At 31.2% G+C, this 23433-nt stretch overlaps 1 protein-coding gene across 2 annotated transcripts; it reads left to right on the top strand.

Annotated features, from left to right (window-relative positions):
* Window positions 1-197: 197 nt before the first annotated feature.
* Window positions 198-13774, top strand: LOC147080113 (uncharacterized). 2 transcript variants are annotated; one of them, XM_085960252.1, is made up of 8 exons: window positions 198-243; window positions 1439-1762; window positions 1850-1991; window positions 2261-2326; window positions 2969-3146; window positions 8477-8665; window positions 12025-12510; window positions 12872-13774. In XM_085960252.1, the coding sequence occupies exons 2-8, from the start codon at window positions 1447-1449 to the stop codon at window positions 13625-13627; spliced, it is 2133 nt and encodes a 710-aa protein (XP_085816378.1). In that variant the 5' UTR covers window positions 198-243; window positions 1439-1446; the 3' UTR covers window positions 13628-13774. The 2 variants fall into 2 exon arrangements, with proteins under 2 accessions (XP_085816378.1, XP_085816386.1); XM_085960260.1 differs by lacking the exon at window positions 8477-8665.
* The last annotated feature ends 9659 nt before the right edge of the window (window positions 13775-23433 follow it).

The following is a 23433-nucleotide window of genomic DNA, read 5'->3' as shown; positions in this document are numbered from 1 at the left end:
TCTGTAGTATTTATTAAATTTAAATATTATCATCCCATAATATTATGTAATTTTTATAAATAACGCCTTTGTGAATTAAAATTACTGTAAATCCAGAATCTGGATTATAATACAAATAGGTACATTCATATAATTATTATTACCAAGTCTATGGTCAGTATCATAGACTAATGTCAGTATTTTAATAATAATATGACAAACTATTAAGTGTCCGATTCCATTCGCGTTGACGTTTTTTGACAGGTATTAATTCATAAAACGTAGATGATTAGATTAATTGCATATTTATTCGTTTATTTGTCTAAATAATTGTGTTTTAACGTGACATTAGTCGACTCTAGTGTTTGAACATTGCCGAAAATCAGTAATTTGTAGATTTTGTTTCACTTCATCGAATTTAACCTTACTCTCAGATTGGTGTCTTGTCCAATTAAATACACAACTCTTAGCTTGTATCTACATTCCGTGAGACTAAACGTATTACAGTTGGCTAATTTATCTGTTTATGTGTGTAGATTTTCATTGAGTTGGGTACCTATATTCAAATCATTCGGTTTGAGGTTATGTCTGTTGTGTTCCAATTTTTAAAAGTTTCGTTGAAAGTGCTTTCATTCCATTTAAAACATCGTCATTTTTCATGAGATACAAGCGACCTTGTCATGAATTTGTGTGTTTAATTGGAAAACATGATATCATTGATTAATCGCAAACATAATTTCTGATATCATTGTGCGAGCATATTATAAACTGACATCGCATCGCATTGAAAATGTATTTCATCACAAAGTGCATAGATTAATCGCATATTTATTCGTTTATCTGTCTAAATAATTGTGTTTTAACGTGACATAAAGGGGCTCGTAAACGAACAACTTTTGACGGCAATTGTGTTGCTGTTAAAAGTTCCCCAAAATACGAAAATAGTAGTCTACGTTGCCGAAACTTACCATCTATTGTCTTTGCTTTCTGGCAGCACGGTTGGTCGATATATCGAATATCGAACTCAATTAAAAAATAAAGCAATAATTGCTAGATAAATCTATTTCATTCTCGCTCTACTCCATTTGTGCGTCTCTGTTTGACCTCACCCCTAGCAATAAGAAAAACATTTGTGACAGCCGATTCGACAATACGTTGTTGTAATTTTTCGCTGTGTCGTTATTAATATTATTATGGTGTTATTACTAATCGTCAATTCACACTACGTACAATGAATAAATGGAGAAACGACAGGGTATTGTGGTTTATTTACGTCCAGAGCTATGGAACATCGAATCCAAACTATAATGATCCTAATATGAAAAGGCCAACTACAAAGCTGCACAAACTTCAAATTTTGACATTCTTTTAAAGTTTTAAAATACATAATTATCAATAACCAATTCCTGGTTTATATTACTTAAATTGGTTTAAAATTTGGCTTCTTGTTTTGTTTCAGAATTTATAATGTCGAGTGAAAACAAGGAAGAATTACAGAAACCAAAACTATCAGATAGAAAAGATAAAAAAAAAAAATATGAATCGTATTTCATAGCATTTGATGAGAGATTTGCGAGAATAGGTTCTCAAAAAATGACCGAATCCGCTCCGACTTTGCACATGACAAATTCACCAAATAATATAATTTTGGATACATCGGTGGTAATTTACAACTTATCTAGTGTTCTCAGAATCTTCCCAACATTAACCACTCAGCTAAAGAAGAGCAGACCTGTGAGCTTTGAAATCGATGATGAAGTAGTACCTCAGACACAACCTATAGGTAAGAATATTTTCAAACTAATATGAATCTGATTCAAATGAATACATGCCAAACTTCTATTAATAAATTATTGAATACAATTTTCAGTCCCTTTTACAAATTATACACCGGGGAGTTCCTTCGCCGTGGACTTGCTGACAATCTTCCTAAAAGAGATATGCTGGGATCTTACTATACTTACAGACGAGGAGATGCAAATCAAAGCCCATAAAAATGTTCTCATTTCAAGGTATGAATGACTTAAAATAAATTATGAAATGAGTTTACTTTACTAAGTTGTTTATTTACAACTTCTTGTGAGTGACAATTTCGTTAGTTGCTACTCAGATTTCATATTGTATTGGTTTACTTTTATGGTATCCTACAAATAAATACAATGTAGGTTGCATTTTCAAAGAGTTTCTTTTTGAATCTTAAAATGAATGAAAAATGTCTATCTTTTGGTGTTTCTAAGGATTTTTTGGTTTTGATAATAATTATTAAACAATTCTTTTCCAGGTGCCACTATTTTGCAAGAGTGTTAAGCGGTGAATGCAAGTATGAAGAGGTTATAGCTCTCGACGGGTATGATTTCTTTTTTAATTTATGTTTGTTTCCATATTCATATTTACATTAATTTTTTTATTTTTTCTTTAATGCTTGGCATTTTTAATAATTTTAAAATAACGGTTAAATTTGTAGTGTTACTCTAAGCCAAATGAACTAATATTCCTTTCGGCAGGCGGTCATGTTCTACTTTGGATGTTGATGCAAATAACTTTTTCTTAGTTCATGTCCATTCCTTAGTTTGAGCATATGAATGCCACACAGCACCTCCAATAATCCCTGTCGCTCTCCAGTCCTATTGCATTTTCCCATGTTATGCCAGCATCACGTAGTTTTATCATATACTTTATGTGAATGGTATTTAACGGCCTTACAAGATGCCGGAATTAGGTTGGTTTGAAGAACAGGCAGGCCTGATTGAGATTCTCTTGAGGTAGATATATCTAATACGTCACTGAGTTAGGCTCAATGTCGTGTCTTCAGTATCAATGTGATAACATAATAAGTATGTACATAATGTTCCTAATTTATATTTTTTCCCCTAATATTCGCCACCCAACTATTATGAATATATTTGTTGATACACCATCACTGCCCTAGGGGTAGTCATTTCTATAAAATATTGTTTTTTTTAATCGTGTTCTTCGGTTTTCTTTTCAGATACATGTTTAGGACCGTCCATTTTGCTATATGCCACCTGTATGCGGGAACCATCGAAGTGCCAAAATGTGTTAACCTGGAGGATTTGGCTGACCTAGCAGCAAAGCTGCGCTCCGATGGGATATCCGCTTCTTTGGATGATGCCCTGGCCAGAAGATATTGCCATTATTTCCATGAGGTAAGTGTTTTCATACTATCATATTTGTTGCGAGCACAAAATATTTGATATGGTACTCATAGCTGAGTGATCCTTCTGCGAAACAATACATTTTTCTTAAGTGCCCACATGCCCCACGTAGGTCTTAATTGAGATTTTATGTTATTTTCAGAGCATAAGCGTGGACATTCCTTAAACGTCGTTGATAATCTTGTTATATAATTTTGAAGCCTTATTATCCCTTAATATTTGATGACTGCTTAAAGTATTTTTACTACATAAAATAGTAGATATTCTTTTAAACCTCTCGATCTAATGTTTTAGATTAGAATTTTATATTTGAATATAAGTTAAAGTGTATAGAAATAAACCAACGGTGTTCCAATAAGAGGTCCTTTTTCTTGAGTGTGTAATTTGACAAGATAATTAAGAGCTAGTCGAAGAATCTAGGTTATCACAGGTTTTGTTTTTGTTCCGTTACGACCAACCGAGTACCCAAGTACACACCGTTTTTTTTTCTTTCGGTTTGGTACTTGTTCATACACGCGCGGTAACATGATCTTACTTCCTACTTCAGTTATCGTTTGACAATTTATGGCTACAATGTATGTTGAAGCTTAGCACTGGGAAATGCCAATAAAAATAGCGTATTTAAAAAAAAAATAGTACTTACCTTATTATTAGGTCAATAAGTATTATAAAACAATCGTTATTCGTAGGATATTTTATCACGTTTGAATGGTCAAAGCCATGGCTTATAATCAGTGTCTTAAGAATTATCTTCAAATGTGTTAATCGTGCCCAATTTTTGAATAAGAAAATGTCTAATTCTTGTCAAATTTGAGATCGCAGAGATTATAAATAAAAAATTTTATCGTAAATATTTTACTATATTATAATGTTAACAACAATTTTAGTAATGGTTTTATAAATGTGTTTGACTATATTCTAAAACATTATATTGAGAGTTTTAAAATAATACTATTTTATGTAAATATAAAGGATAATAAGGCTTCAAAATTATATAAATAGATTATCTTCAACGTTTAAGGAATGTCCATGAATTTATGGAATGAAAATACCATAAAATCTCTATTTTGACATACGTACCTATGACCTTGGCGCACATGGGTCGTTAAGATTTTTAAATCTGACAACCTAATCACTTTTTTTAACAGATTATCATGATCTACTCAAATGACTTACGAGTAGTAATTGTTGGAACGATCAACTTGTTGGTCTCTATCCAATTATTTATTTAGCAGATGAGTGGTTTTCCATTAGATTCATAAATTTTTTCTAGATGTCGTGTATATATATATATATATAAATCCAGCTATCATTGGTGCGTCCTTTTACAGACCCCACAGTATAGCGTCCATCAGAAAGACTTGATTTTTCGTAAATTTAAATAAAGTATATTCTTTTTGTCATGCATCTGACAACCGTGAGGTATTTAAATTTTTGAAAAACGTTTATTTAAAAATATACAAAAACAAAAAACCACCTTTTAATAACCCGCTTATCGGAACTCCTTTCATATTAATACATTAAGGCGTCCTGCATATATTTCGTTATAGTGGGTAGCGTCTAGTGCGTCCAACTTTTATATTTCGTTAGATTATCCCAACAATCGGACGTCTTGCAACGTTGCCACTATTTCTTTACGTTTTTGTTTTATAGTTAGGTACGTTGTTATTGAATGTGAAAGCGTTCGTGCGTAATTATGAGTATTTTGGAGACTATTATTTAGAATAGAAAAATTGGAATTGTACTCGTATTTATATTATTATGTTTCGTGATATGATTGATATATGTAATGTTGGGTATTTTCCAACCTTTGTCTTTTCATTCTCCCGCCTCAATTTTCTTCCGTCTTTGCTGGAATACTTATTTTTAAGTATCGGAGATCTTGATATCTTCTATATAGTAGGTGGCAGTAGCGAAGGGTGGACGTGGGCTTTTAAGATCCGCCATAAATAGTTTTTTGTTAGTCATAGGTATTTGTTTTTATTGAAGTAAGACTACAATTTACAGAGGGTGCTGGTTTGTTTTAAAAAATCAATTAAGCCCTGCCTAAACCAAACCATAATAGTTTTGGTATAGTTTGGGCGATACTACAAAATTTTACACACTTTTTCATTCATACTTATTAGTTTTCGTTGGATTACATATTATTACAAATATTGTTGGTTCATTTTTTTAAATTCAATAAACATCCTAAACATCCATAACATGTCTAAAGTTACATTTGATTTAATTGCATAAATTTAGATATTTTATAGATAGATGAATATCTTTTGACTGTTATTTATTATGGATTGGTTTCGCAGGGTCTAATTACATTTTAAAAGCTAAAAAATACCGTGTGTAAATTGTAGTCTTATTTTAATGAAAACAAATACGTATGACTGACAAAATTTTATGTGCACTATTTATAGCTGATCTTAACAGCCTATCTCCATCCTTTGCCACTGGTAGGTGGTAATTAAGTTTCAAAATTCTCTGATTCCCTTTACTCTGATAAGTGAAACTATATTTTGCGGATTCATTAATTGTATAAGCAGAGTGTTGATTATAAAATTAATAGCATAATACCTGTATAGGTACCTACATTTGAATAAACACAAAAAAACTAGATATTTATTTAGTTTATACAATGTCATCATCATTGTCCAGGGTCTAACCGATGCTGGGTGAAAGAAAAATAGTCATAAGCCACAATTTTTTTTTTATACATTCATATTTTAATAGCCAATGGATAAATCATATTATGTTTTTCCTTGTGATGTGTAGATTAATAATAGTACACACAAATGAACACAGCAAAACGGCTATGATAATATAAAAATGCTCATATCTCAAAACAATGTTTTTGTGGCATATTATTGTCTTGTAATAACCCATTCAATTGTAAAAACGTGTATCTTCGTATTTTAAACATTTCCTTAAATATCATTTTTAAAAGGAAATTAGAGGGCGGCAAACTCAAGGACCGTCCTTGACGGCAAAACCCTTAGCTATGTCACTACCTTATCTTAAAGGAAAAGCATAAAATGTAACGAAACAATGGTACTGTTCGGTTATACGGAATACAGCGGAAAACGCATTTTTAGAATACCCGATATACTGGATTATTTGTTAGTTTGGGTTAGTTTAGGTTAGGTTGGGTTAGTTTAGGTTAGGTTTGGTTAGGTTTGGTTAGATTAACCTAACAAATAATCCAGTTTCTCGGCTATTTTCAAAATGTGTTTTCCGCTGTATTCCGTATAACCGAACAGTACCGAAACAATTAATAAAAAAGGTTTTTATAATGAAATATTATTTATCTTTTATAGATTGAAAATAACGTAGTATTCAATAATAATTGGGTGTCGTGACACACATAAAAAGTATTTTCATTTTATTGGTACATAATACCTTAATATAGTTAAGGTAATTGATAAAATTATATAATAGTGGATAGGAAAAAAAGGTACCTACCTGATCTGTACTTAAAAATAATAATACAAATTAATAATAGAAAATAACTATTCCTAAATAAAGTTAGGTTGGTAGTTAGCAGAAACATTAGTGGATAAAAATAATAGGCACCCAATACGTACTTCAAAATAGTTACATAATTTAATAATTAAAAAAATAACAAAAACAATGCCTAAATAAAGTTAGGTTTTTGGCAAAAACACAATTATGTATAAGAAAAAAGTAACCCAATATATAATGAAAAATAGTTTAACAAAAAACAAAAATACAAGAATTACCTATAAGTACCAAAATAAAGTTAAGATGATTGATAAAAACATACGAGTATCAATAAAATAGCTGGTAATAAACTCTTGCAAAAAATTGCTAAGCTCAATAAAGTATCTTTCCCTACCAACAATAAAAATAAAGATATTTATGATACTGTACAAAAATTTAATGCTAAGTAGGTTACTAAAACTCCAAAACAGTATCCGAAACAATAACGGTAATGCGATAAAATAATAATACATACCTACCTAATTTACCATACATCGCGACTATCCGAAGGTCACATCATAGGAATGAGCAATGAATAAATAAATATTATTTTTGCATTACCCGTGCTGACATTATAAATCTGGAATACAGCGTTGCCAATCGTAGGACGTACGACACGCGACACATTGTAAACAAAAGATACGTGCACAAATATACAATCATGGCTAGTAGCGCCGTCAGCGACAAAACTGCAAACTACAAATACATATTTTGTTCCTATGAGGTAACAAAACTGCGTCTGGGCTATTTTCGTTTTTAGACTATGAGCGGTTGGGAGATGAGATAACGTAAAATTACATGAATTCAATTCTGCGTCCGTATACCGGACGCCGTATTACAGTTGGACGCAAGATTGAATGAAAGTGTCCTATTAGATGACGCAGTAATGATAGCGGGATGTATATATATATATATATATATATATATATATATACCCCGTTGTTTATAAACAGAATCGATATACATATTTACATGATGAATATGCGAATGCGAATGCAATTTTTATGATGTAGAATTCATGTAAAACAAGTGTGATAATATAATAGTCGTTTATGCATGCGCATGTTCGTGGGTGAAATTATTTTGTGCAATTATGCATTATGCTGTTTCTTTTTTGCCAATTTGCCAAGACGAATATAATGGGATAGGTACCTATCTGTCTTTATTATTGTTTCGCTTGCGAGATGTAGATGATCACTTTTTGTTTAAAATTCAGGTATTTGTAACGCATTACGTTTGTGTATGTCTGTTTTATGTATTTATTACGATATTTGCCAAGCGTGTACCTGCAAGCGATTTATAAAAGTGCAACACTGTCGTCAAATAAACGCATTATAGACTCGTAGCATCGTAGCTGTGTACCATATATATTATTATTCGCAGTGTTAATTTTTTTAAATATTTTAATATATAACAACTCGTCACATACTAATTTCACATTTTTATTAATTATTAGGATCACTTTGTCCAACAACTACACAATACCAATTATCAATAATTGTTTTTCACCATATTGTTAAAATTTTGGAAATGCAGAGTTACACTGCAGTCTGCGATCTGCACTATTTCACATTTATAGCTGTGCCACAACACCCGCTTCACATTACCAACAGAAGCTTAGATGATTTTTATAGCTCGATGATATAACAGTCACCTTGGTATTGACAGTAATTTTATTGTTAAAATAATAATATAGTAAAGTTGTTGCGTCCGTGAATTTTTTATTGTAAAATTTTACAACAGAGCAACAAAAATATTATAAATTTTATTCATGTGTCAGCCTTTCTTTGTGATGTGATACTACACATTTGTCATGTTTTTCTTTTCAGCCTTGTTCCACCTGCAAAGTGTCAGGGCTAGAGTGCTTAAGATTAACGCACTCTACAGAAAATGATATGTTCAGCACAGTTTTGAAATGGGTCAGAAAATATATTGAAATATTCAAAAGCGGTATTGCGCAATTCGAATTACCAAATAATGTAGTTGAGATGGTTTTCAAAGATTACCATCCAGAACTGGTGAGTTAAAAGAATGTATATTAGAATAATGGAATTTGATTTTTTCTTATATTACCGTGATAATATATTTGTACTGGAGTAGTTACACAATGTACCTATCTCTATGGTTTTAACCTCTAAACTAATTAATTTGTAAACGATTACATTTCTTTTTTTCCCCCATATTAATGGTTTTAAATTAAATTTGTGTTGAAAAAAATCTTATTCACAATTATCACAAGTAACCTACTATGGCGTGTTTGCACTGATGCAGCGGTGGCAAACCTATGGCACGTGCGGAATTCTGCTGCCACGCGATTATAGTAATATCTATCTATATGTTATATAAAATACCAAGTATGCTTGTTTAGATGTATTAATGTAAGTCAAATGTGGCTTGTTGGTGATATAAAATCATATCATTTAGCTTTTAATTTTAATAATCTTTCGTATTGAAGTTTTGAAATATGACATTTATACAAAAGTTATTTAAAAAAAGTAACTCATTAATTTAGTATCTACCTAGCAGTGGCAGTGACATTATATTAATTCGATAATCAATTTCATTCAACTAATCTTTGTTATGTATATTATATAATATTACATACGATTATTAAAAAAAAATACAGAGCTGTTACTTTGTCATACAATACATCATATGAGGCGTAGAGTTACAAAACTCGCTCTGGGCGATTTTTCAAAAAAAATAGTTATGAATGTACGCAGGAGCTCTTTCGTAAGACCTATCTTCTGTTCTAGGTGAGAGTTTTAAATCCCTCTCTGTTTCTTCAAAAAATCAAAATAAATATCGAGGAGACTGACTAAACCCGCTCTTAAAATAAATTTCTTCTGGTAAAACCTCTCTGCGTAACCGGCCAATCAGACGCCGCGATTTAAATAATGACTCTTCACGAATCCTTTAATCTCCATACAGACCGTCAAACCGTTTTCTCGTGCGCGTCATAATTTTGCTTCAATTATTTTACTATTTTTTACTTTTAATAATGAATGTTTCAATAGTTAGTGTAACGGAATCTCAACAAGAATAATCAAGGAAGCGTTTGAAAAATTCAGCTGCTTGGAAATGTATTTAAAAATTGACTATATTTTGCTGTATTGTCATGAATAACCCAGTGGTGGCTCATATTATTTTCTAGTTTTACGTGTATTTTTTGTTGTCATTTATATTTAATATTCTGTGTGATATAATAAAATATCATAAGGTTCTCACACGTTTTTATCAATATTTGGTTTGTGTCAAAAATATAATTAAAGGAAAACTATTTTCTGTCGGAGAAATGCTTTTTGTTTGATAATTTGTACTATACAAATGATAGATTTAGTAGGTTATGTTACGTTAGGTATATTTTTCATCTCCCTTGATAAAAAATGACATTCCTTATCATTATCTCCACGGGACAATTTTTTTCGTCATAAAATTGTATCATTCGTATGAACGATAATGAATTTTAATTCAAATATGTTTAATAATTTGTAGATTAGCTTAGTTGTAATAACGACACATAGTTAACAATGCTGTGCTATCTTGTAGAAATACCGTTACTTTTGTAATACGTTTTTGCAATAAATTTCAGAAATTCCACGTTTACTATTATTTGTATATAAAAAGTAGCAGGAACAACAGAAAATATGTAATAAATATTTATGTGGGAAAATAAGTAAGCTCATACATGGCGACTTTTGTTTATCGGATCTGGTTTCTGAATTAAATGCTATAAAATTTCTAATATACCTAAGTAGATTATGAATAATATAGCTTAAAAATATTATCATTTTATTTTTACATTTAATAAATAGGTTGGTAGGTAATGGTGGGTTTCCCACAGACATGGAATTTGGGGACACAGGTAATACAGGGATTAGTTAGGTAAACGCCGGTACTTAGGTCCGCTGGGTTTTTTTATTTATGCTATTGATATTATTAAAAAATTTGTTATTGTTATTTCAAATTATCTTATAATTACCTTAAGGGTTTAAAAATATCTTTCTGATTCAAAATATGGTCATTAATATTAAAATTATTAGGAATTATTAGGGTACTTATATAATTATAAAAGATTAGTTACCTATTAAACAAATAATTTGCATGGTATGTAGGTAATAACTAATTGTCTCCAGAAAAAGTAACATTTTTTGATAATGGTTTTTTTTTGTTTATTATAGAATAAAAATAAGTACATGACATTAACATATTAAAATTAGAAAGTTGTACAAAGGCAATTTGACATAGTAAAAAGTAGGCACTATTCAACTAAATAACTATTTTTTTAAATCTAAAAAAAATATTTTCAAGACAAGTAAATACCACTATTTTTAAAAAATATTACATACCAATATAACAGCTAAATATGTAGGTACAATGCGAAAAATATACAGCTACCATTAGGTAAGAATGGCTACAAAATATTTTCTAGACAAAGTAAATTTGAAAATATATTACATAATTAAAATAAATACGGACCGCTACTAAACTATCATCTCCTGTCGACAATGTACCATTGTGCGACAAACTCCGCTCTTTTTAAAAAAATTCCGCGTCGAACGCCGCTCTGTCAGGTAGAGACTGACAAAGACCGCTCTTGGGATAATTAAAATGCATTTATTTGAATAAATACAGCTTATACATTGGATTTGACATTTTATTATACTTTTCCGTATGTAACGGAAGAAATATAATATCTAAAATTACACTTAAATCGTCATGATATGCCCAAAACAGTTTTTCGTCATTTACTCAAAACTCAAAAAAGTCTGTAGAGCGGGTTTTGTAACTCTACGCCTCATATTACACAGTACTTACCACTTGGCCAACATCTCGACGATGACTAAATCTGAATACTGGATAATAATTCCAACATATTAGTATGCATCAGCTGCGCGTGCGCGGTGATCTCGTCAAAAACGCTAAAATGCTACATGCTAAAATATTATTTAAGCTTCAATTACATTGAGCTACTTTACGAGCTGTTTGTTGGCGAATTTATAATCTGCCTGTAAAGTCGCCCAGTGTCGCCAACAAACAGCTCGTAAAGAAGCTCAATGTAATTGACACTTTACTGACCGCTGCGACTCTATCGAAATTATTATGGCCACAATTATGGTATCTTCCGTTGAATCTGTTTACGGGAAAATTATTACTTATACACAATAATATGCACTCTCTCACTTTCTTGAATGAGGTTTTGTTCGCTAGCGAAAGAGGTATTATATTTTTATTTTGTGTATTATTGTGTCAGTAGTTTCAGTCAATAGGTTATGGTAGTTCTCGTATTGTCTATATAATGCTCCATCCAGAGTAGAATTTGTGTTTTATATTAATTTTCAATAATTTAATTTAAACTAATGTATTTTCATTTCAGAACAAAGACAACATCATGGAAAACTTAGCGATGTTCGCAACGATACTGAATAATAAAAACGTCAGTGAAATGGTGGCGACGTTTGCAGTTGTCAAACAATTTATTAAATACATTGCGTCTAATTTAAATGCTGTCCTCTGCTCGAATGCATTTTTAAAATTAAAGGAGGACACAGTTAAGCATCTGTCGCCTATTGTTATCAATTGTCTTTTGCTGGGAGCAGAACGAGCCAGTGTAAAAGATGCAATCAGAGCATACGATAAATTGGATGATCTAACCGATGACCGGATGCATAAAATGTGGATTAATCTAAATAGCGAATTATCAGTGATATGCGAAAAAGTCTTAATCAAGAGTGTACTCCTGAACAAGCAGCGGCCACAATGGGTGGTGGAAGCAAAGATACTGAAACCATCAGTGAAACAGCATATCGCCGATTTACTTTCTGCAGTACGGGCATATACGGACTTTAGGCTTGTGCGCAATGTAAGTTTATATTATTTTCCTTTTTTCCACCAGACCCAAAATTCGAACCCAGGACCCATAACACATTATAGGCTGACATATTACCGCTCGGCCGTCGTGGGCGCTTGAAATAATACATGTCTTTTTTAATTGTGTATTTAATGTGTACCCAGAGAATGGACCTGATAGGTTGATATAAATTACTGACATCCATTTCTCGTAAAAAATATCTGTTATGGACCTCTTCGTGAGGCGGCCAATATCGACACTGAATTGTTGTGCCAATTTTGCAACTTACAAAAACAAGAAGTTTTCTTTTTCATTTAGAATATTTACGATGGCTATGTACTGTGTTAACTATATTATTTTTCCTTGTTTGCAGAGAAAAAAGACCATGACAGTACGAGAAGAAACTGATATTATCGTTAATGCCGTGGATATCTGCAACGCAAAGAAAAAAGATGACCGTTTGAAGAAAAAACGTAGGTCTCAGGACCAAACTAAAACTAAACATGCTCCGAAGACAACAGTTATTTACCGAAATGAATCTTTCATATATAAAAAAACCGTGTTTACAGCACAGGTAAAGAATACTAAATCATTGGGAAAGGTGGTTACGACGACCGCAGTAAAGAGTCTCTCAAAGGTTGCAACAGCCGCGTCAGCCCTGAGTCGTACTAAAGCACCGCAAATTGTCAAATTGAATAAAAAATCTAGAATTCCAGTGCCAATTGTTGGAAAGGCGTCAAAGAATGCAACAACAGCGTCAGCCCTGAGTCTTACTAAAGCACCGAAAATTGTCAAATTGAATAGAAAATCTAGAATTCCAGTGCCAATTGTTAGAAAGGCAAAATCATATCAGCGCAATCCACCTAATTATGACGAAATTATTTTGAATTTATGTAGTGGAATTGAAACGCTGCATATTACAGATAGTAATGTTGGTGTGGCACAATCACATCAAGACAATTCGCCAAATTATGAAGAAATTATTCTGAATTTATGTAACGGAATCGAAACGCTGAATATTACAGATAGTGATGTTGGTGTACGACCTGGGACATCGGGATTTCAGCACTCAATACAAAGCAGTTCTGCAAAAGTGGTTCAAAAATCACCTCATGAAAAGAAATATTAAACTGGTGCTTCTGTCATAAACCTGACTGACCCAGCTTTTGTTTATTTGGAATCGATCATCTGTTTGAAAATTTCTTTTTTATATTTTTATGTTTATTTGATAGATACCTACATAATAAGTGTTATTCCAAGTATGTATAATATCTTATCTCATCTCTCAAGTATTTCTTTTCAGTTTATTTTTTACATACTTTATTTACTAAGAATTCCTACATATTTCCAAGTGAAATTAATTTCTAGCTATTTAATCGCCGTGCTTCAACTGGCCGCGATGATAATGATTTATATTTATATTTTTCTTTTTTTTTTATTATTTATTGTTTTTTTTTTAGTTAAGTATCAATGTTTTTTTGCAGACTTTGTAATACTTCAAGTGTCATATTTACAATGAATCAATTTTCGAAAATATTCCACCTGCACTTAACTGTAACTTGTACTGCCATCTGACTTAACAGTACAATATAAACTTTCCATTAATAATTAATACTGTCTTTGAGAAAAAGAGACGTAAAGTTCCATAGACTGATTATTAAAATGACCTCGTTATAATTTTAATTATGTAATTTTCATCTCTCTGTATTATTATCTATGGCAATATCAGTGTATTTTAAAAGAACTTTTGCACTGAATTTATATACTTATTTATAACTTGGTCACATCAGCAATAGTTTAAAAATATAATCAATTCTTTTCAAATTGTATCGCAAAAGTGCTTATTCGTTAGAATTTTTTTTTATTAAAAGGTCTGTAGCTTAGTATTTCTTATATTTCGTAGGAGTAAGCTATAATTTTATACAAATATGGTTCAAACATGCATGACATTATCCTACAATTTATTGTTAGGCTATGTTGCTAGAGTATTTTGTGAGGCGATATGCTGACATTCTTCTAAGAGTTAGTTGGTGATAGCTGGTCGATTAATCTTATTATTGAATTATATTTATTACTTCAAATGTTCACTAAAGAAGCTGCCATTCCTAGAAATGATTAACAATAAATGTAGATTCGAATCCTGCTGAGTGATTATTGTTCAATTTAATGGCATTCTTTCAGGGATCGACTGTAAAATGAATTATAGAATCTATTATAGCATTTGCCTTTGCAGGATTATTCCACATGGTGGTTATGTGGTTTGTTAGTTTGATAAAAATAAATTTGTAATTATTAAAACTGTTTTGGGTACAATCAAAACGTGGTATTTCCAGTGATATTAATGTAACTTTTTATATTTAATGCTGGTCTATTTATTATAAAGTAAAGTATTCTCTAGTCACCTGAGATGTGCAAAATTGATTTACCTATCATTTTCCCACTAAAAAAGATTTTTGTGTTTAGTAGGTAATATCGAGAATCGACTCCATGACAGAATTAGAATAGTGTAGGCATAAATAATTATCTAAGATGGAACTGAGAATTTATAGTATTTATTGTGATCCGTAGCTCTGTAAAATTTATTATAGAATTTGCCTTTGCAGGACTCTTTTAAGTCCACATGGTGGTTATGTGGTTAATTAGATGGATAAAAATATATTTGTAATTACTAAAAGTTTTTTTGGGTACCAATCAAAAGGTTATTTTCCAGTGATATTAACATAACTATTCATATTTAATGCTAGCCTATTTATTATAAATTAAAGAATTCTGTAGTCACCTGAGATGTGCAAAATTGACAATTTACCTATCCTTTTCCCAATAAAAAAGGGTTTTTGTGTGTAGTAGGTAATATCGAGAATCGACTCCATGACAGAATTAAAATAGTGTAGGCATAAATAATTATCTAAGATGGAACTGAGAATTTACAGTATTTTTTGATAATTATTTTGGATACATACCTATTGAAAAAAAATCTATTTTTGTATTATTATACATATCCAAATTTACAAATTTTCTGAGATTTTCATTGTTACACGATTGTTAACTTCATTTTTTAAGTGCATCTTTAGTGTATTATATTTGCACAGAGTCATGTTATGTAATTTTAACCAAGATGAACTGAAATCTAATCTATCTAGGATATCTAAGATGAACTGAGAATTTACAGTATTTTTTGTGATTGTGTGCAGCTGCAAATGTGTCATTTGCACATATTATTGTATGTATTGAAAAAAAATCTATTTTTGAATTATTATACAGATTTTCATTGTTATACGGTTTTGGACTTTATTTTTTTAAGTGTAACTTTATTTTATAAAGTTTGTACTGAGTCACATTATTTGATTTTGTAATATACAATACTACTTCTTGTGAATGCTAAGTCATGATATTTAAACGAGTATTTAATAAATTTTGCAGTCTTCGATCAGCTATATAAACATCCTTTTTATTCAGCCATATTTTGACAGATTACAATGTCTGCAATAATTAAAATGAAAGCCGCTCAAGTCCATGTTAAACACTTATTTTTTTATATTCTTTTCATTCTAAATTCATTGTATTTTTGCAAGATCTATGATTTAATGTATAGCATACTCTAACATTATCCGATTCACAAAGACTTCTTTCTTACATACTGTAGTTGTGACCAGTAAAAAATGAGTTCTAGCCATTTCTTTTTCATTCCATGATTTATGGCCTCTTATGTTTTTTTTTGTTTGTGAGTCAATGATCCTGGAAGAGTACATTTTTCGTTTTGGTTATGAACTGAGTTTAAATAGTTTATACTATTCCTTTGTTAATATTGTTTATGATTAAATTTTGATTGTGATATTTGAAACTTACCTGTGATTTGTAAAAGTGCCTAAGTAGTTAGTCATTGTAAAATTTCTGCATAAGTACATAAAACGTATTATTTTTTTAGTACAAATTATTCATTTGTTTAAATTGTTTATGTTTTTTTGAATTTAAATTGTTTATTAAAGTTTTGTGATAAAAAAAGTACATAAGTATTATTTTTTTGGTTCAGATTAATCATCTGCTTAAATTGTATATACTTATGTTTTTTCTGAATTTAATTTTGGACTTTATTTTTTTAAGTGTAACTTTATTTTATAAAGTTTGTACTGAGTCACATTATTTGATTTTGTAATATACAATACTAATTCTTGTGAATGCTAAATCATGATATTTAAACGAGTATTTAATAAATTTTGCATTCTTAGATCAGCTATATAAACATCCTTTTTATTCAGCAATATTTTGACAGATTACAATGTCTGCAATAATTAAAATGAAAGCCGCTCTCAAGTCCATTTTGTAATGTTAAACACTTATTTTTTATATTCTTTTCATTCTAAATTCATTGCATTTTTGCAAGATCTATGATTTAATGTATAGCTTACTCTAACATTATCCGATTCACAAAGACTTCTTTCTTACATACTGTAGTTGTGACCAGTAAAAAACGAGTTTTAGCCATTTCTTTTTCATTCCATGATTTATGGCCTCTTATGTTTTTTTTTTGTTTGTGAGTCAATGATCCTGGAAGAGTACATTTTTCGTTTTGGTTATGAACTGAGTTTAAATAGTTTATACTATTCCTTTGTTAATATTGTTTATGATTAAATTTTGATTGTGATATTTGAAACTTACCTGTGATTTGTAAAAGTGCCTAAGTAGTTAGTCATTGTAAAATTTCTGCATAAGTACATAAAACGTATTATTTTTTTAATACAAATTATTCATTTGTTTAAATTGTTTATGTTTTTTTGAATTTAAATTGTTTATTAAAGTTTTGTGATAAAAAAGTACATAAGTATTATTTTTTTTGGTTCAGATTAATCATCTGCTTAAATTGTTTATACTTATGTTTTTTCTGAATTTAAATTTGCAATAAATAAAAATTCTAATAAATAACTCGTTTGATTTAATCAACCAGTACCAGCTATTATATTATGTGTAGCAATCTGGCAAGGGATTCAATTTTCTCTAATTCAAATTTAGAAAAGTTCTTTCCAATAATTGAACACTGGAAAACATGTCATACATATAACTAAGAGCCATAGAGAGAGAGGCATATAAATTCATTATCAAATTAAAGCTTTAAACATATTTTAATCGATCAAAACCTATCTAACTTCAATGGGAAAAATAAAATATATTTTTTTATTTCAAAGACAAAGGGACAAACTAGAAAAAAAATGGCCAAATACATATAAGCGCAATACTGCCAGAGCTATTGTATTGTTCAAGTAGTTTCTTGAAACAAAATTAACAAACATACGAAAAATAAAAATGAACAAATGTATCAAGCAAGATCGGTGATCTTATGAACATATTTTTCTTAATTTTTTAATATACTTTACGTCATTATTAATTACGTTGTAATATTAAAAGTTGAGCCAAATAAATTTAACATTTATCTCCCCAGGAAGTGGCGCCATGGTGGAGAGAATTGGCATTATTGGGCATTATATGGATTCTTGTTGGATTGTTTACGTGTATCGTGTATCTAAGCGCTGAGTATTCATTCATACGTCATAACAACGCTGCCAATCGCGTCCTCGACAAATGTCACATGTTCCAAGGTCGCGTTTTGTTTTCGTTTTTTATTCTGCTTTGCTTTCGAAGTTACTTACTGAACGTGTGTAAGTTTTGATAGGTACTGTGTTCGAGTAATTAGGTACCCATTCAAACGCAATTTTGTGACAGCATTTAAATAATACAAGAAGCGCTTTTAGATTCGTATCGTCAATTATGACGGTTAATGAATGCAATGAGATGTCTTTCACCTGTTTCATAAAATAGGCAATGTCTTCCAGAAGGTGTGTATTTCTGAATGACTTCGTTGGATCGCTCAACGATATTTATTTATTTATTTATAAAAAGAGTATTACGGCATAACCGCTATTGGCCAATGCGCCATAATACATAATAAATACAAATATATAAAAATATCTTAATAACAACTAATATAACAAGAAAGTGGCAAAGAGAGCATGTGTAAATATTAAAGAAATATGATAATATATACAATTATAAATTTAACCTATTTAATACGTCCACAAACATTATATAGTTAACAAAAAACAAATCAACCTTTATGGTGCCATCAAATAAGCTAATTGCACGATACACAGCATCTTGCAACATAACATCTGTCCTGTGACAAAGTATCTTGAAGTCTGTGGAGCTACGAGTGATATTAGTGGGAACATGAAAATTAATATTTGCCAGTATATGCGGATTGTAAATGAACCCACGAAGAAGTAAAAAGAAATGCTTTAAAAGAACAATCACTCTTCGGGTAGACAGGGATTTCATTGATAGCATACCCAGAAGAAAACGAGTCGGGAAATTTATTTTATTGTCATTATCATAAGGAAAGAACCCGTATGTTCTTAAGTAGAGAAATCTAAGAAATCTATTGTGGACTCGATCCAACTTAATTATGTGGATGGACCTATTAGGACTCCAAATTATGCTGGCATATTCAATAATACTCAACACAAATGATACGTATAATGTACGTAGCACTCGGACGTTTTCGAATGATTTTGAAACCCTTATAACAAAACCAAGCATTTTGCTAGATCTAGTACTGATGTTAAGAATATGCTGATTGAAAGTGAACTTTGCATCATACAATACACCCAAATCTTTTATCTCCGTTACCCTACTCATTATTGTACCAGACAATGTGTATGGGAATAATAAGGTGTGCCTTGAACGACTGAATGAAATAATATTACATTTGGAGGTAGCGAATTCAAGTTTATTCAATATAGACCATTGCGAGATAGCATCTAGGTCAGACTGCATGATCGCACAGCATAGTGGGGTTTCAATAGTTCGAAAAAGTTTAAGATCATCTGCGAATAGCAAACAAGAAGAATTGGTTATAACTTTGACAATAATTATCATCAAAAAATATTAAAAACAAAATTGGGCCAAGATTTGAACCTTGAGGAACACCAGATTTTGTTCTAAAAATCCGCTATTCATTCCCATGGTAATCAACAAATTGACGAAGATTTTTCAAATAAAAAGCAAAAAAACACATTATACTATATGACGCGCCAAATGTACAAAGCTTTTGTTATAAAATATCGTGATCAACACGATCATTGGGGTAAGTGTAACTAAATTCACCATTGTTCCAAAAGTTCTTCAAAACCATAACGTATTACATGCATAGAAAGGTAATATATCATTTAATGGATATTGACTCTTAAATTAAAGATGTTGTATAGATTTTCAACAAAAATGATCTAAGTATATCATTTTTTTTGGGGTAAGTGTGTCATACTAATGTATGTAGAGCTAGTGATGTCCCGAAACAAAAATTACGTTTTTTATTAGGTAGGTACTTAATTATTTAATGTGGTTATCTCAGCAACAGGAGTGGTAGGTAAATGAATCAAAGGCTTTTGAAGATTGACTTATAATTTTATTTGTCTCGAAAGAGCACAAATACAAAGTATACAATACAGGAATGCAGAGTAACCCTAAAAATAGTCAGTACTTACATGACACGACATGAAACGATTTTAGATAGTTTTGATAAAAATGAGAAAAGGGCATATCTATTGAATACGTAAACACTATGTAGGTATTTATTATTTGATTTATACATTATAAAGAGTATTATACCTATTTAATATATTTTACTCACTTTTTACATATTATTTTACTAAGAGAATAAATTAAAAATCAAATGATTTTTATTTTAGGGGACTTCGAAACTAACCTACCATTTTAAGGGCTTTTGAAATTAACATGTATGATTTTAGAGTGTTATGAAATTTGCATTGTAGCAATGACGCACGAGGAAATAGCAAAAGGCGTTCTGTGGTTATTTTTCTTGGAGAAAAAATAAATGTAAGTCGAAGTATTTACTAAATTTAACAATATAATTATGTTTGCGACATACATTTTATTACCGTATACATATACATATAAATAATATGTAAGTGTAATGAAAAATATTACAAATAATAAAATAGATCAGTAGGTGTTTATTATAAAAAAACTGGAAGATATTTAATACATTTTCGTTGAAAATGCTCAATTAACGAAACCAGTTCTGATTATTTACAAATAGGTTACACATTTTTAAAATTTGAAATGTTATAATAGCTTCACCAAGAATTAACAGGGTAAAATATTATTTTTTAGCTCGAAACAGTGAGCATTAACAAATAGTTGATGAAATTTATTACACCTAACATGATTATTTTCGTACTATTACAAATTTAAATAACAATCAGCAAACATAAAATGTGGATACAAATAGAGAGTAAGATATAAAAGAAAAAATAATAATTAATACACAAAAACATTAAAACTCTAGTAACGTTTTGGGTCTCATTCTCGAATCATTCTTTCGTTTTTACTGTACTTACAATTCAAGTTAAGTGCTTACTTACAAAACTATTTATTCTAACTTAATTATTTCGAATTGCAATATTTGAAATTGCGTGACTAGGTACCTACTGAATATTGTAACCAGAGATTTTTGTTTTGAAAATTATTTCGCCTCTTCGTCCAGTTGATGGTTGAGGCGATATGCAGATGACATCCTCTTGTTTCACTTCGTAAATGTCTTCTACTCTTGGAAATGAAAACATAATTTCGTTTTCTTTTTTAATCGTCTTAAGTTTTCGAGCAAACTTTGTCAGAATTCTGTCATCTTGCTCAAGTTTTATTATAACTCCGACAAAATGTTTCACAGTTTTTTTTGTAGCAAATTGTACTACATCCACTTTCCAATCTCTAACATTTCTGAATTAGATGCAACTGCAGTATCATCAAACTGATCAGACAATTAATTGAAGGATCGTTTTCCTCATCGCCGAGCAAATTATTAATATAGTCTTGCATATTATCTTCGCTTTCGTCACTTGATGTCCATGACAAATCTTCTTCTGATGACATGGGTTCGTGTTTTTTTTTTGTTTTGGTGTACCTTTATCGGTTTCAATACCTTCTTCTGCATGTTAGTTTTGTCTTGCAATGGCTTTATTTTCTTTTCTATTGGGACATTATTTTTCATTCGCTCTATAACATCATAACATGTAATCACTTCTGCTCCTGGGGCAACCATTTTTCTCTTATTCTTTATATGCGCCTTACTACTGATAGAATTCAGCAAAAGTGTTTCAAACAAAGTTTTTTCTATATTTTCTGCAGGAAACTTCTTTATTTGGTAATTGAACAACTTTGCAATCCAGAATAATAGGCTTAGAAGAACATTTTTGAGTAGAACAGTCCCCATACCAATTGACGATTTTTTTTTTCTTCGGAAAATTCGATTTATAGCGATTTTCGCGAATTCGAAATCAAATTTTCAGAGTCCCTTGGATTTCGAATTATATAGGTTATACGGGTATACAAATTCTTACATATAAACATTCTATTTCAATTACGAACATGTTCGATCTTCGATACTTCGATCGATATAAATAATGCGTCATGTCCCATCACTAGTTAAAATATTGACTTTGCAAATTCATACAAAATATATGGGGGAAGTGTGACACAATACAAAGGCACACTTACCCCACGTGTTTACTTTCGTGGGGGAAGTGTGTCTACTTGATTAAAGGTTTCAAATGCTTATAATTCAGTAAAACGATAGCACCACGTGAAGCAGCGTATCAAAACACATATACTCACCAATTTTTACAACCACAATGTGCAGATTTCCATGTTTAAAAATATATTTTAGTAACAGCTACCATCTAAGTCGTCGACTTCAAAATGTCGTCTGGAGAATAATCCATGTAGCCACCTCAAAAAAACATGGTATTGACACCATTTCTGATTATTTTTATAAATCGGTGATTTTGCTATCACCTTTCCATAGATGGCATCATCCAATTTGTAGTAGATACTGAGATATCTTAGTAGCTACACTTACCCCAAAGTCACACTTACCCCGACTCACCTTACTGATTTCACGTCCATTTGTACATGTCTGTGCCATGTTGTCAACGTCTTAGACTTAGGCACTTTACTAAGGCTCAGAGTAACTGTATACTGAGCTTTGAGTACCAGGCCACATTCTGAGGATGCCTCATCCGAATTTAAACCTGGCTAGTCTGTTCTTGAAGCCAACCGGATTCTGACATAAGAAGAAAAGATATATATATGTAAGACATTCCGCATAATGCCGGAGGATATACCAGCATGGCGGGTTATGTATGAACTCCCGAGGGCAATAGAAGACCTGCACGGCTGAAATTGAGATGGCTGAACTGTGCACCAAGAGATTTAAGAACGCTCTGTCAAAGCAACTGGAGATTGGCAACGCTCGATCGTCCAGGAGGGCGATTCACGAATGAAGCAGTATGACCGGTTGCGTAAGGTAAGCGCAATGGACTTTTTTCCTAGCGCTCGGACCGTACACACGTATTCGCAAATCGCTCCGATCCGAATTTTATTTCTCTACCTGAATTTGCTCTCTAGCCGATAACCATTTGAATCCAGCCGCCTCGCTCTGAGTTGAAAAGTTTGTTTTAAAATATTCGACTTTTGTGTTCGGCTTTCGCTTCATTTATATTGCCGCGAATACCGTGCATCCTGAAGAACGTTCTCGCGAGATTGCTGCGAGCCCAGGAGCGGCTCCCGGTTAGGTCTGAAATAAGGAGACGCGCTCATCGTGTAAGCAATATATGACAGAGCGTTCTATAATTTCCGGCTTGCCCGTGTAATACCCGATGCGGGTAGAAGAACAGTTTTCAATAAGGCATATTCTCTCAGCCGGCACAATTTTCATTTGACTAGCATCAAGTAGAGTAGTTTGCGTGCCAAAGTCCTTAAGAAACCTCGATAGTAAATGCGAGGTATCCATGAAGGCATCTAGAAAAAAAAGGTAAGCGCAAGCATACTACAACGAAGTATATTAAAGGTCGACCGGTAGTGTCGTGG

The sequence above is a fragment of the Rhyacophila brunnea genome, unplaced genomic scaffold (assembly GCF_057557595.1).
Source record: "Rhyacophila brunnea isolate RB1 unplaced genomic scaffold, BYU_Rbru_1.0 scaffold_1, whole genome shotgun sequence".
NCBI lineage: Eukaryota > Metazoa > Arthropoda > Insecta > Trichoptera > Rhyacophilidae > Rhyacophila > Rhyacophila brunnea.
Note: the sequence above shows the minus strand (reverse complement) of the source record. Positions and strands in the feature narration are given on the sequence as shown.